This window comes from Emys orbicularis, chromosome 13, assembly GCF_028017835.1.
Source record: "Emys orbicularis isolate rEmyOrb1 chromosome 13, rEmyOrb1.hap1, whole genome shotgun sequence".
NCBI classification, from domain to species: Eukaryota; Metazoa; Chordata; order Testudines; family Emydidae; genus Emys; species Emys orbicularis.
In genome coordinates this window covers 27,095,185-27,109,711 of record NC_088695.1, presented here as the reverse complement: position 1 = coordinate 27,109,711, position 14,527 = coordinate 27,095,185, and the positions used below count along the sequence as shown (strand labels likewise).

General features: G+C 46.3%; 1 protein-coding gene across 2 annotated transcripts in view; it reads right to left on the bottom strand.

Moving 5' to 3' along the window:
• The window catches only part of NDEL1 (nudE neurodevelopment protein 1 like 1), a 44,138-nt gene that overhangs the window by 10,067 nt on the left and 19,544 nt on the right, over positions 1-14,527 (bottom strand). For both annotated transcript variants that reach the window (XM_065415463.1, XM_065415464.1), the window contains exons 3-8: positions 13,553-13,706; positions 11,960-12,108; positions 10,512-10,648; positions 7,697-7,870; positions 6,691-6,782; positions 3,999-4,150 (exon numbers count right to left, since the gene is read on the bottom strand). In XM_065415463.1, the coding sequence (XP_065271535.1) occupies positions 3,999-4,150; positions 6,691-6,782; positions 7,697-7,870; positions 10,512-10,648; positions 11,960-12,108; positions 13,553-13,706 (858 nt within the window). The remainder of the gene's footprint in view (positions 1-3,998; positions 4,151-6,690; positions 6,783-7,696; positions 7,871-10,511; positions 10,649-11,959; positions 12,109-13,552; positions 13,707-14,527) is intronic.

Below are 14,527 nucleotides of genomic sequence, written 5' to 3'. Positions count from 1 at the left end.
CCTAGGAAGGAGCCCGGGAGGGTTACAGAGCCAGGGAGCTGGCAGGGTTCTATTCTTGGCTCTGCCACTTACTCATGACTTGGGCAAGTCACTTCACCTCTGTGCCTGTTTCCCCATCCATAAAACAGGGATAAGACTTATCTGCTTCACAAGGTGGTGTAAAGTTTAATGAGCTGACATTTGAGAAAGTGCTTGGTGATCCTCAGATGAAGGACACTAGAGGAGTGGGAAGTTTTATCTGCAGTGATATAATACAGGCCAGTATAAAGCAAAACCAGTGTGTGCGGTTCAGTCAAAGGCATGCATCTCTAACTGTATTGAGAGCACAAGCTGCATTCAATTCCCAATTTCCCATTCTTGAGTCTGAAAAAGGTCACATGATACCAGGACACTTTGTCTGATGTAATGATGGGAGAGAGATTGTGATCAGACAAAAACTGTGGCCTTAAGGTTTCACTAATGGACTATTAGATCATAAATCTAAGAGGCGCTAGCCCCGTGCAGTGAGTAGAACTGACTACTGGTTATTCTCCAGCTCCAAGCATGCAATGCATGCAGCTCATCACTCCAAATGAATCCAATTACCCATGAACAGTGTGGGGAATACGACCTTTTCACGCCTGATGGAGGAAAATGGAAACAGTTTATGTAAACAGTACAAGGGAAATTCTCAGACAGCAGCACCTGGAGGGTAGAAACGGGGGAAACGCAACGGAGTTAAACCCAACCAGAACTCAGCTAAACATCCGTGAACAAACACTGCTAACCTACTCTGCAAGAGACAGCTTAACGGACCTACTTCAATGACAACCTATGTACCAAATTCCACCTGTTCCCCTCAACTAAATAGCCAAGTAACCTGAACACAAGGAATCTGTGCCTTACGCCACTCACCTGTCATTAGAGTTCCCTGGAACGCAGCAGACTCCAGAGACTTGGATCTCTTTTCCTGGGGGACATTCTGAGAAAGATGGACTATGGAGCGTTCATGAACAGCAACACTATTCTCATCCCCATGCACTATCCTCACCAGGGTAGAGTATCTCTGTAGACAGCAGTGGCAGTGATCTAGTTAAGGTTGGGCTGGAGGGCTTTTCCAATTGAAATCCCAGTTTATGGCTAAAGAGATGTTTTTTCCATTGCTTTGGATTAACTGGGGATATATGTCAGCTAACGCGGTGAGTTTAGCAGTGGGGGTTAACAACGAGTTAATGCCAGGTGTACCCCAGACAGGCAGTGGGCAAAGCTTTGCCCACACAATTTTGTCAGTGCACCTCAATCCTGCTATTCTCAGGCCTCTATAGCAAAGCTGATCACTGTTGTGGTCAATTGTTTCCCAAAGTGGATCTGAACCCAGGTTTCTCAAACGAGCAGGATCCCCAGCTGTACTTCCTGGTTCAGAGGCATTCAAAGGAAGAAAAGAGACGCACTCAGCTGGAGTTCCCCAGACTGTTCTGCGACCCCTGGGGTCTGGACAGGAACGCTGCCTTTGTGAAGGAACAAGATTCTGCAGGGAACTAATCTTACACCGGCACGTGGGCTAATGCTCTGCTGGAGCTTTTAAAATCTTGACGCATTAGGAACCTTCTTAGCTCTCCTGATCTTAGACCACAAGCCCAGCTGCTCCTGTGTATCTCCCGCATGATACCACTAATTGCATTGTTCCTAAAGCTTGGAGCCGGCCAGGCCGAGGGTCCCTCCCAGCCCGTTCTATAGATGCCTGCACAGCTCTGCTTGCCAAGGAGAGATGAAGGACTTGTCAAACACTGTAATCAACAGAACGGCAATTTGCAAAGGAAACGGTACTATAATGATTGGCTGAGTTACCTCTGTCACAATCCCACCACCCAACAATAGGCTGTTCATAAGGCAGCAGCAGCAGATTGGATCGGGTCTACGGGCACACGAGGCTGTTTCAGGCTCCAACGACAGTTGGGGGCAGGGAGAAGAGTACAGGGGCTGGAGAGAAAGGAGGAGAAGAGGGGAGAAGAGAGGGCATGCCTCAGCTCAGCCCTTTGTGCCTAGCTACCACAGCAAGCCATGGACAAAGCCCTAGCGGGTGCTGCACACCGCTGGGGGGACACAGTGACGTGGCTAGAGGCTAATCTTGTGCTGCAGTGTGTAGGCACAACAGGGCTGACCTCATTCATTTCACAGTACTTTGTGGCTTAAATGCGTAGACAAAATACATAGGATCGACATAGCAATAGCGGAGATGTGGATGGAGCACAGGTGCTGCCCCAAGCTTCCAACACACACCCATTTCAAGGGAGGAGCACAGGGGAGGGAGGGAGCAGGTGTGAAGAGTGGGATGCCAGGGTACGAATCTCATGGGAAGTGAGATATGTGGCACAGAGAGGGGGAAGGAGGAGGAGGAGGTCAGGGCTGTGTAGAAACCGCCGTCTTGCATGCACGTTCATCTGTCAATTACATTCACTCTGTGATACTTCTAACCTCCTTAGGTGTCCATTATTAACATGCTGGATTTTTAAACTTTCCCCAGAGACAACCTGCTTCTAACTGAAGACAACCAACCCACTTAGGCAGTGCAATGATAATCTGGATAATTAACAGTGACACCCCCCCACACACACGGCAACCAGCTTACTTGTCACATCACAAGGCAGTGTAGCAATGCTGGGATCTTAAGCCTAATCCTTCCCCATCAGCTTTCTTAAGAGTTTGCACCTGGAATCTAGGCTATGAATTGCAAGCGTGAGTACCACTGTGGTGGTGTGCTGCTAATCAATAGGTCGGCATCGTGCAAACCAAGTGGAAGGCTCTTTGATTTGCACAACATTGAATTAATTTATTTATTTATTTGCAACCAGGTTCTGGCTAAAGATTTCACATGGTAGTTTCCAGGATGTGGCCTACTCTGCCGGCCACACAGCAACACTGCAGCTGAGCACAGAGGTTGCAAAGACTGAAATGTCAGTGTTGACAGTGGCACTCTAGAATTTTAACAGTCAGTTTAACACCCTAAGAGGAATTTACTGTTGCAAGTTAAAGAGGAACACCAACCCCTTGGTCTGTAATATTAGCGTTAAAGAGCATGTGCCATAGGGTTATGGAAAACTGTAGTACTGAAGAGAGTATTAATACTGTGACCAATGACGATTATTCCAGCACTGTCGGCGTGCATCACAGATGCACAGCACTTTACAAACACAGGAGAAATGCTCTCTGCCGCACAGTTGCTCTTACTTCTGCCTGGCACCCCAGTGCAGGGGTCAGTGGCACATACAGTGGGGGAAAACCTCCCTGGTGCTCCTCCAGTGTTTGCTCCTCGACATCACAAAGTGGAAGCTCTGACTTCAGGCCTGAAGGCATGAAGGTCAAAGGGAGCTTTGCATGAACAAGGAATAGAAGGATTTGAGCCCCAGGGGCTGATGCGCAACACAGCAACAATTTGATGGCTGGAGCCCAGACTCAGCTAGCTCGAAGGGGCTAATGCCATTTTCGTTTTCCCCTAGGAAGAGGAAATCAAAGCAAGCCGTGCCCCACCCCAGGTGGGAGTCTGCTGCCTGCACTAGGCCACTCTGACTGAGGGGAATCTCCAGGCTTGCAGAGAACGCATTCCCCCCCGAAAGGAGCAACGTGGTAACTATGGTAATTCCAACACTAGTCACTTGACATTCTTTTTACGCTCACATTCCAACTCACTAGCATTGTTGTTTTGCTGCCTGGGCTTGGAATTACCATGGGACGCAGCAGGCCAGGAAACTAGGCAGTGGGAGAAACAAGCAACAGCAGTAACCTCCACCAGTCAAGAGAAGGGTTTAAGCAGTAGAGCTGTTTTTTCTCCTTGCTTAGTAGAGGTCAGCACTGTAACCTTGGCTGCCACTGTTCCCGCAGGGTCTAACCCACATTACGTTTTATCTATAAGACAAATGTTCTATTGGGCTAAAAGTGAGTGGAGAAAAGATGTGTCTGTTTAAAAAGTGACCCTGAAAGCCATCTCCTTTTAAGCCAAAAACAAGTCAATCCCAACTCACCCTTTGTCAAAGAAAGACGTATGCCCTGAATGAGAGAACTTGGTGCCGTTGCTGCTCATCAGGCTGCTGCTAACGTTGCCTGAAATGTAGGATTTCCGTGAAGCCTGGTCCTTTGCAAAATTTCTGCAAGCAGCTAATTTGGATTCTAAGGCCTGTGGAAGGAATAGAGGGTACAGCTGTTAGAACAAAGAGCTCTTCTCCACTACATGACTTGAAATGGCCACTGGCCACTAGTGAGCAGGGGGCCAATGTGATGAACTTCAGTACAAGCTAAGCTTCATTGTAACAAAGCTAATGCTTTTAGCAGTTATGGCTGCAAAGAAAACCTTCAGAATGGGAACGCTGGGCCAAGTTCTCAAATGTGCTCAGCATCCACATTTGAGGGGGGAAATTTCCCGAAGAGATCAGCTTCCATTTAGGCACCTAAATAAAGCGGCCCATTCTCAACAGGAGCTGCTGGATGCTCAGCTCTTGAAAATTGGTCTCCAAATGTAAACTGCTGCAGCAGCATCTTCCTGAACCTGCAGGCAGCACCCTGCCCCAATGCTGTTCCCAGCTTCCCCAAGCAGCTGACCAGGCTCCCCTAGCTTTCACCACTGCTCTTCAGAACCTTGTAGGCAGCTGTGAAACTGACAAGAATCAGGATTAATTTCACTCTGCTGCTACTGCTTGGGAAAACAGAGCAACAGTGACGGCAGATACTGGAGCTATTCACTGTAGAGGACAAGTCAGAATGGAGAGGACGAGGGTTGTCAGAAGGAGTGGAGATACCCACCCACCCACAGCAGAAAATGCACCTTACCCTGTCGCTTGAGTGGGCCCGGGTGTGGTTCAAGCGGCAGTTGATGGGACAGAGGGCTCTCCTAAGCAGGAGTCAAGAGCAGCTCCCTGATAGAAATCCCAGCACCAATCCCTCCCCAGGAGCTGTGTGTCTGTGTGGCAAGTTAAGCTGTGCTTCTCACCAGCATACTGCCCGAGCCACTGCTCTTCCCTATCAGCCTCTGGCTAACGGGTCTGGTCAGATTTTCAAGTCCTGCTTATGTAGCTCAAAGGCAGGGATGGCAAGAGTACAGGAGCAGATGAACAGATGTATTGACATTGTGACAACCTAGAAGCAAAGACAACAGCCAGCACTGCACAGCAGGCCAGCCTTACTGGGGGAATCTGGGTTTTTAACCAGAGCCAATAAACAGACAGGGGAGCGGTAATACTAAGAAGAGGTAAGGTGCTGAAAGCCCCAGCTAACCTCACTTTGGGGTGCATTCAGCACAGGATGAGACCCTACTTTTCGTGCTGGAGGTTTAAGCGTTAGGTGGGCTCTGCTGGTTCACTGAGGCAAGTGACTCATTACCCACCCAGATGTAAGGGAGATGAGAGAGGCTCTCAGTGGGACAGAGGGGATCTAGAGTGTGGGCTGAGCAGTCCCGAAGGAGGAACCCCTAGAAGAAGCCAAGCCCAAGAAGAAGTTCTGAGCCAATCTTTTTCTTACTATTCATAAAGACAGGGGTGAGTTTGGACTTTACACAGTGGGTGGGCTGGGTTTCTAAGGGTGGGCTGGGAAAGATGTCTGCTTACTCTTGGGCTCCAGTCCTCTCAGAATAATCAGAAAGCTCCTTGATTCCAAATAAACTCCTCTACAACCCACACTGATTCTTACTCCTGCCTGCCCTAACTAGCCAGAAGCTCACAGGCAACAACTGGATTTTTAATTTTACCTTTGCTAAAATGATTTCCCTGGTTGTGGCTAATGCTATTCACAGCAGATTAAGCAAAAGAGAAGGATGAAAATCAGCCCCAAGGGCTAGATTCTAACCTTAGACACAACCGTGTCCTGGCTGTAGCTTGAAACCTTGACACTGTGCATTGAGGCATAAGCATACTAACAAGTTTTTCATGACTCAAAGCAAGTACAGCCATGTCCTCATTATATTGGTGAGCCCGGCGCTCCAAGCAGCAGATGTTTAAAGCATTTCTCCTCCACTTATAGTTGTAATCCGTTTAACAGCTCAAACATTTCACTTCCCTACCAACTGCACCGTGGGGAATATTTGGCTCTCTCTTGGCTTATTCTATTGCCTGTTCACCAGCCTCACATAGGCCGCGTACAAATCTGAGAAATGAGTGTGATCGGAAACTGCTCTGCGCTTTGTCACTCTTTTATCTAAGGGCTCCCTGGTTATTTTGGTTTTTTAAAACAGCTGCAGGGGGTTGGGGAGAGAGGGGCAGCGGCTCAGACAGCTGGAATGCACACTACGCCCGCCACGCCAGGGAAGGTCAATCTGCACCGTGCCTAGGCATGAGACTTGCAGCCCCTTGAGAGAGAGCTGGTGTGATCCTGTGGGCTCAATATTCAAATGTGAGCAATCCGTTTCGGGTGCCCAGTCCCACAGTTGGATGCCCACACTATACGTTCTTGCCCAAAACGCCAACCCCAGCACCCCAATGTAGTACTTGGAATCCCAATCCCTTGTTTACACCTGGGACTCTCTGACCGAAGGCCCCCCAATCACACGTGCAGCACTCCGAGAGCATGATGTGAAAGATATCTCAAAGGCTAAAGCGGGGCTGTGCAGAGGCATGGCCCCACAATCCCTTTTAGGCACGACTGACACGACTGCAACTGGCAGCAAACAGTCCTAAAGCTCGGGTCGATCACAGCAAAAATGTGGGTCCTATAAGACAAGGCACTTACCCCGACTTTCCGTAAGAGATCCCCCACAATGTTCAGTGCCGATATTCTAGCAGAAGGAGTTAGGGGGCTGGTACCAAACCCATTTGGTATAGCTGCAAACATAAATGCACTTCATTATATGGGCTGCTTCTCAGAAGTTTAAAATAGCGTATTCAATAAACTAACTTCTGCATGAAAGGGGAAATCTAAAATTCCACCCCAGCATGGCCTCCCATGCTGCTAGCCCCTATAATACACACACTGTGGGACAACCAGCTTCATTTATACCAGCTGTCTGCTTTCACCACACTCTGCCTATAACAAGGGTTTGTGCAGTCCCCAGCTGCGGAGCTGGCTGCACAATGCATCCCTTGCCACAGAGCTGTGCTGTGGAATCAGCTTCTTTTTTATGTTTTTAAATTATGGTATTAGCCCTTATCATTGTGAGCAGCCTGCCACACGTGAAAGGAGTGTAAACCAGTGCCGTGCTGTCTCCCAGAATCTGCAATGGGAAGAGGAGCTCAGAGGTGTGCACTGCCTGCAGCATCTCATCACACAGTCACTCGGAGACTTAGTTTAAATGATCAGCATTGTGACCTATTTCTCTGGTGGTCATTTTAGCAGAAAGATCCAGTGATTGCTTATCCTACTATCTCAGACTGTCTCCCCACGATACCCAACCTCGCCCGTCCTCTTTTGCATTGTCAGTGCAAAAATCTGCAGCACACTGAATACTCAAAGGCAGGGTAAAGAAAATTGAACGCAATATCAAATTAAACCCAAAGGCAGAGCTGAGTCACTTCCATATTAATTCAAAACTCTACTCCTGAATTTACCTGAAGCTGCCCCAGAATTTCTAGCGGGCTGCAGGAGATGCAGCTTTTAGGCACAACTTGCTGCAGAGTACTTGGTGCCTATATGTTCCTAGCTTTACCCAAGAGTGCCACAGTGGAACCGAGCTGGTGGGAGTGCTGTTTGTCAGCACAGTTTCGTGTTCCCACACAACCACCCCTGCTGCACGGCATACCTTTTGGGGAAGGAAAGCTATTCTCTGATCCTTTTCCAACAGGCGTGGCAGGCAAAGAGAGAGATGCCTGGACAGCAGAATCCATCTTTTCACAATCTAGAGTCGGAGAACTAGGAGCAGACTTCCTGGTGACCTCCTGTTGCCTTTCTCGGACAGCTAACTCTTGCCGTAAGTCTGGAGGTTGGAAAAAGAAAAAAACCAAACATTTCATATTTACGGCTTGATGGTTAAAAATACAGCACCACGATCATCCCTGGGGGCACGTACATGGCATTCTTAACACAATCCAACAGGAGCTCCCCAAGGCCACGCTAAATGGAGACTCAACCCTCACCAAACAAACATACTTCACCATCAGCTTCTCATCTAAGAGCCTGAGCAAACAGCTGGGCTTTGCACTGTGCCCTGAAGGTCAACAGATCCTGGCTCTTCAGACAAGGCGGTGAGGGGAAGTAGATTCTTCAGCCATAAGATTGCCGCTGAAAATGCCCTCCGGCCATTCAACTCTAGAAACCCTAAGGACACCCTAAGCAAGAGCCAACCAGCTGATCAACTGCTGTGACATTGGTAGGAGCCAAACTGCATAGGGTGTTATAGCTCAAAATCAACCCTCCCTTTGCAACTGGCAGTGAACAGGCAGCCAGTGGAATCTTCACCGCATCAATGGAATATGCTCCTCAGAGCCAGCACAGCTGAGTAAACAGGCTCCTGTGTTCTGCCCCAGCTGCAGCTTGTGTGTAGTCATCGGGTGGTCCCGTGTAGAGTGCATTACAATAACCTCTTGGGAGGTCACAAAGGCATGGACAACTCTGTGTCAGAGCTGGAGAGAGTCATCGCTTCAAACACAAAGGTGCTTCTGGCCAACAGCTCCACCTGTGACCTAACAGTGACAGTGAAGATAAATGCAAGCGAGGAAACTCACAAAGGCCATTCTTCACTGGACCTCCAGAAATTCCCATGCAGAAAATGCGATGCCACCTAGATGGCCTGGATATGGTTTCACCTAAGTGGCCTCCATTGCGGCCTAGATATTTCATGACAAACACCATGTTTGTCTCACCCTTTACGTGGCTTGTCTCGCAGCCTTACTGTTCTTTTAACAACCAGGGCTGAACATCCCTGGATGTGCTTCTACGCCCCACACTTCTAGTATCAAGCTAAAACATAAAATAGGTGTTAATTTAAAGGGAGGTGGGTGGAGAAAGTAGTTGGGCATCTAACTCCCTGAATGATCTTGCCAAGCGGGCAAAACCCCTTGGTTTGCCCACTAAACCCCCAGATACCAAGCAAAAGGGTTGTTAAGAAATTGAGAATGTCTGGGCATAAATTGATAGTGGATTGGAGAGGCAGTGTAATCCAGTGGACGGGGAGTCAGGAGACCTGGGTCTATTCCCAACTCTTCCAGTGACCTTTTGTGTGACACCTCCCCTTTCTGAGCATCTTTTTCCTCTACCGCCCTTTTTCTGTCTTATCTATTTAGATTTTAGTCTCTTATTATACACATGTATAGTGCCTGGCACAATGGGGCATCAAAATCAGCAAGAGGCTTTAGACGCTATGATAATGCAAATTAATAATAAATAATAAATGGGAGAGTGTTATATTTAAATAAAGTGTGAACTTAGTTTTCCATTTTTATTTTAGGCAAACCAATTAGATTTTTCACAGGCCATTGGTTTCTCATGTGGACTGTCAGGAAAAGCCAAAGCAAAATGTGTTGCACATTACAGTTTTTAAAATACCATGCACTTTTAGAGGTGTTTTCAAGGGCAAACTGCAAAGCAAAAATGAAAACTAGCCCAGATACACAGGTTTGAAGAGTCAGAAGTTTTGTATTTGAGTGGGAGAGCAGCAATTTTTTAAAACAGCTAATGTATCTGACTGCTGGCCAGAAAATAATATGGTTTTGTTTGTTTGCTTGTTTTTCTTCTTCTATTTTAAAGAAGTTGAACACTTTGTTCATCCCATTTTGCAACTGGGTAATTAATGTTGATCATTCAGATGTTCCTGAAGATTTGCCATGAGTTTCATTATTACTGCCCTTACTGTAAGCTGTGATTTGTATGTTTCGTTAGATAACATTTGGTCTTCCTTTTTGTCTTCTTTGCTGTCAGAGACAACTCCATGTTTGTATCAATAAGACATGAGTGATGTTGGGCACAGATCTGTGAACTGAGTGACCCTACTAACCAGGCTTTGGGGTGCCATTTATCAGAGAAATTCATTTCAACCAGCCTTTTGATATTCTTCCCTCACTTCTTCTTGGCGAAATCCTTCTGGGAATTCCTGGTTTACTGAAGATGTCCCAGAATGTAACATCACGAATCCTGCAAGTCTCATTGCAATCCTTTCTGGGATATCTTCCAGAAACCTGGCAACTCCCAAGAGGATTACAGAGGACAGCAGAAAATTTCACAAGGTTAGTCAGCATTTATTTCCATGTCTAATCCCATCCTCATATCTCCCCAACAACATGCACAGAGCCTGGTTAATGGAAGCATTTGACACACAGATCTGTGCTTAACTCAGTTTTCATTTGGAATTTGAATTCTCCTGCAGCACTCACATATTTAAAAAATCCTGAATGGATTTGATGGTATTTTCCCCCACTCACTGGATGAGATTTCTTTACTCCCCTTAACTGTGTAGAAATTATTATTATTATTATTATTATTATTGAAGATTAACATTGTACAAGCAGCTTGGGCCCCATCATGCTAGGTGCTGTACAAACATGAGCTGTCGTTGTTAGAATACATCTCTATTACGCAGCCACCCATGTACTAAACCAAAGACTTAATCAATCAAGCTGTACCTCTCGCTTCATCCTTTAACCTCTGTACAGAAACTAGCAACGATTCCTTGTCATCCAGCTCACTTTCTAAAAATGCATTTCTCTCAATAGCCTGGTTCAGCCTTTGTTCAAAGTCTTCCAATGAAACTATTGTTGCCCTAGAAACAAAATCCAAAACATTAGGCTCTTCAGATCAGCGAACACAAAGCACATTGGAAAGCATAACAACAAAAGGAAAAGGTAAGCAAAGTCCAAAACTTTACAGCTCTGCCAGTGCTTCCTGGAAAAGACCATGAAGTGAGGTGTGTGGGCTGGACAGGTCAGAACTCTAGCAGCTGGACTTCAAGTGATGTAAACCACAGCTGTGTAAGAGCTCACCAAGCACTGATCTCCACTCTCTCTCCCTTCTGCTCAGCGACCAGAGCCAGTCAATGCAGCACTCTGCATCAACCCAGAGGACTTGCAAGGTGCTACCACCTCCATGCGCCGAGCAGCTGACAACTCAGCGAGCCAAGACAAGTGTGGGACTGGAATATTAACTCAAGCCCCAAGTCAGTAAAGTACTTAAGCAGATGACTAACACAACATGCAAGCCATTCCACTGACTTCAATGGGACAACTCACATGTTTAAGAAGTTAGCCATGTGCTTGCTAAATCAGGGCCTCAGCCCCGTGTCTGCCATGCCAGATAGCCAGAGACCCAATAATGCTACTGCTGAACTCAATGGCAACATTCCCATTCAGTTAACAGAGGCAGGATCTGTTTGTTACTTTCCAAACAGGGCGTTGCTAGCAGCACTCTTGCTAGCTTTATACACGTCTTATCCAATATACAGTCATTCCCTGCAGCCAGCCACAATGCTTATTAGGTAAGGGAGGAAGAGACTCACTAGACTTGTTTTATTTACAAGGGACTGCATAAGGTATTAGCTTCTTATCGGAAAGAGGCTGTGTCCTGGAAGGATCACACATATGCTGTAAGAGTCACCTGGCTGCTGATGTCAAACCTGGCATGCTGGCTGGGCTTGCTTTTATGCTCTGCTCTCATCTTTCAGGAATCCATAAAATAGAGTGGAAATTACTGCTCTTGTTTCTCCCTTGATTTACACAAAATAGAATACTTTAGAATTCTCCAACAATCCAGGTTACTGGGCCCAATACCGGGGTAACCAGGTGGGGTTTAGTAACCTGTGATATGCGGGAGGTCAGACTAGATGATCTGGTGATCCCTTCTGGCCTTAAACTCTCCGATTCTAGGTTCTTGCTGTATTGCCGGGCTAACGAGTGAGTGAGGCTAACTGCCTTGGACATCTGACTGGGCTGGAGCCTCAATACAGTTTTAACTGCATAAGTGCAACAATATCTAGTGTCTCTCCTTATGGAAAGTTACATCCACTAGAGACAGTCAAGAGCTGTGAAGCTAAATGACTACAGGAAGTCTAGCAAGACAATTGGTTTGTAGCCTTCACCTCTTAGCGCGCTCCAAGTCGTCGTTGGCCTGTTCCAGCTCCCTCACATATTTGTGTAGCTGGTCTTTAATGGCCCGTGTCTGACTCAGGTCATCTTCCAACACCGACACTTGCTTGTAACTTTGCGTATATTGGTGTTCAAGTTTCTCCTGGAAATAAGAGGGGAAGCAAGATTAATGTTGCTAATATACAACCTTCTGAGGCAAGCCAGAGCCAAGCAAGAGGGAACAAAGTAACACACCAGAATCAGTCAGCTCCTGTGGGTTTGTTGGTGGTAGCACACAGAAACGCCATTATTAACATGGATATTTACTAAGCATCAGCACTGGGCACCCTGAAATAAAGAAAGTCAACACGGTGCACAGCAGGGATCCAGTCACCAAATAGCTAGTTATTCTCCCAAAGACACCCATCAACTTCCATTCTCAATAGTCTGTAATGGCAGGTCCAGGAGGCCCGGCAGACCTACAGGTGGCCAGGAAGCAATACAACTGCTCGAGAGGATTCTGACTGCATGTTTCCCACACTCCAGACAACCATCATGATACAACAAGAACCGGCCTGAAATCCCACCGTTGAGCAAAAATAAGAGCCACTGGAATCTGCTTCTTGACTTCACAGGGAAGTTCACTCCAACACCTTTACCTGGAAAAACTGGAAGGTGGCGGCTGACAGTCTGGTTGGTTAAGAATGTCCGCAACTCTGAGAATGCAGCTAGAGACTTTCCTGAGGAAGCTACTTGCCTCCTCAAGTACATGCAGATTTCACAGCTATAACAGGGAATGGGTAAGATGGCCAGGGATCCCACAGAGCACGTTTGCCCTGGCTCAGAACACAATGGTTTCCAGCTACGTTCCCATCTCCTGCCCCAGATCAAGTTTCCAAGAGCAGGACCAAACCATGGTTCTCTCCAAGATCCCAGGGCAGGGTGAGAACAGATCAGCCCAGGTGCATTAATCAGAATAGTCTATTATCTATCTGAACACTCCACAGAACACTATCAGAATCTCTGCTGAAGGACATGCACAAGTCAGAGGTCTTCAACTGCCTTACAAGTCTCACAAAACTAAAGACATTCTGGGCAAAAAACCACTGATTCACAGGAATTAGCTGCACAATCCTACCGCTGAAATGAGGCCATTGAATCATCTCGTTCATAACAAAGCAGATCTGTAGTGTGTCCATCGCATGGCTACGTTAACTTGCTGTAGTAACAACAAATCCACCAATTGGCAAAGTCTCCAAAAACCCAAATCTGCTGCCCTTACTCAGGCAAAACTCAAGATCAAGCTCAGAAGCAAAGGATCCGAGTCCTGTCCCTCTTATGACATGGCCAAGAAACATAGCAAATTCCTCCACGAATTTATCTGACATCTAAGGTGGCTGGTAAATACTTGGTCTTACCCATCGGGCATATGTCACACTCAAAACTAGATCTCAAACATATGACTGCTGTCCTCCCTTTATATTCTGGACACTTATACTAAATTACTAAAAAACCTATACAGACCAGACAGATTTTGAATGATAATTTAGGACCACACTTTTGACTACCTGCAAGAACTGGCCATTCCATTACAGACACTGCCATACCTTTAATGTTTCCACTTCATATTTCAGTCTTTGGTTATCTGCTTGCAAGTCTCTATTCCTCTGTTCAGCCTGCACTAGCTGGGCCTCCAATTCAGCTTCCAATTCTCTGCTTCCCTCCTGGAATTCAGCCAGTTCTTCACGTGCTTCCTGGAAACTGTAAGCAGAGGATTCGTATCAGTCATAGGTTTAGCTTGTCAAGTTATAACAAAACCCACTGATCTTGTCTAAAGATAAACCCAGGAAGAATCTCCAGCATATGACAGGACTCATATAAACAGTATCTCTTTAAAGAGAAGAAGGGAACTGTGGTAAGCTAAGAGTTACATGAAGTTCAGCTAGGAAAGGAAATTCATTTCTGTGCAACACACAAACTGCTGTATTAAAAACATGTTTAAATACAATTCCATGCACCAAGGTCATTAACAGGATGTCTAGGAGTTTGTCAAAAATTCTCTATTCATTAACTTTCACAGCTAGCATTTGTTAAATCATTTCATGGGCAGGTCTGGTATTAGCCACTGAATTTTTAACCTGGTTTTGGTTGAAAAACATACGACTGAATGCAGTCTAACAATAGAGAACAATATTGCTATACCATACGGTCACACCAAAGTAACATTAAACCCCAACCCTTTTCTCGAACATAAGGTTATTAACCACTTAGGCAGGGAGCCAGCATACACCACTGCAAGGTATTAAATAGCTAAAAGTAGCCACTGCCCACTGTATTCACATCACTGACATGTCTGTATCTGCCCTGTGCTTAACAGCTCAGCTCTCAGCAAGCAGCAAAGTTTATAGGAAAGTGAATTATAAGGGTACAGAAATCAAAGCTTTCCCTAACCCCTCAAGGCCCTGATTTTTTTCTGACATTCAAGAACAGCTCAGGAGACGCCAGGTCCCTTCAGATGCTCCCTGTAAAATACGCCAGTTCTGCATTTCTTTCGCCAGTCTGACACATTCAGTGGTCTGGAA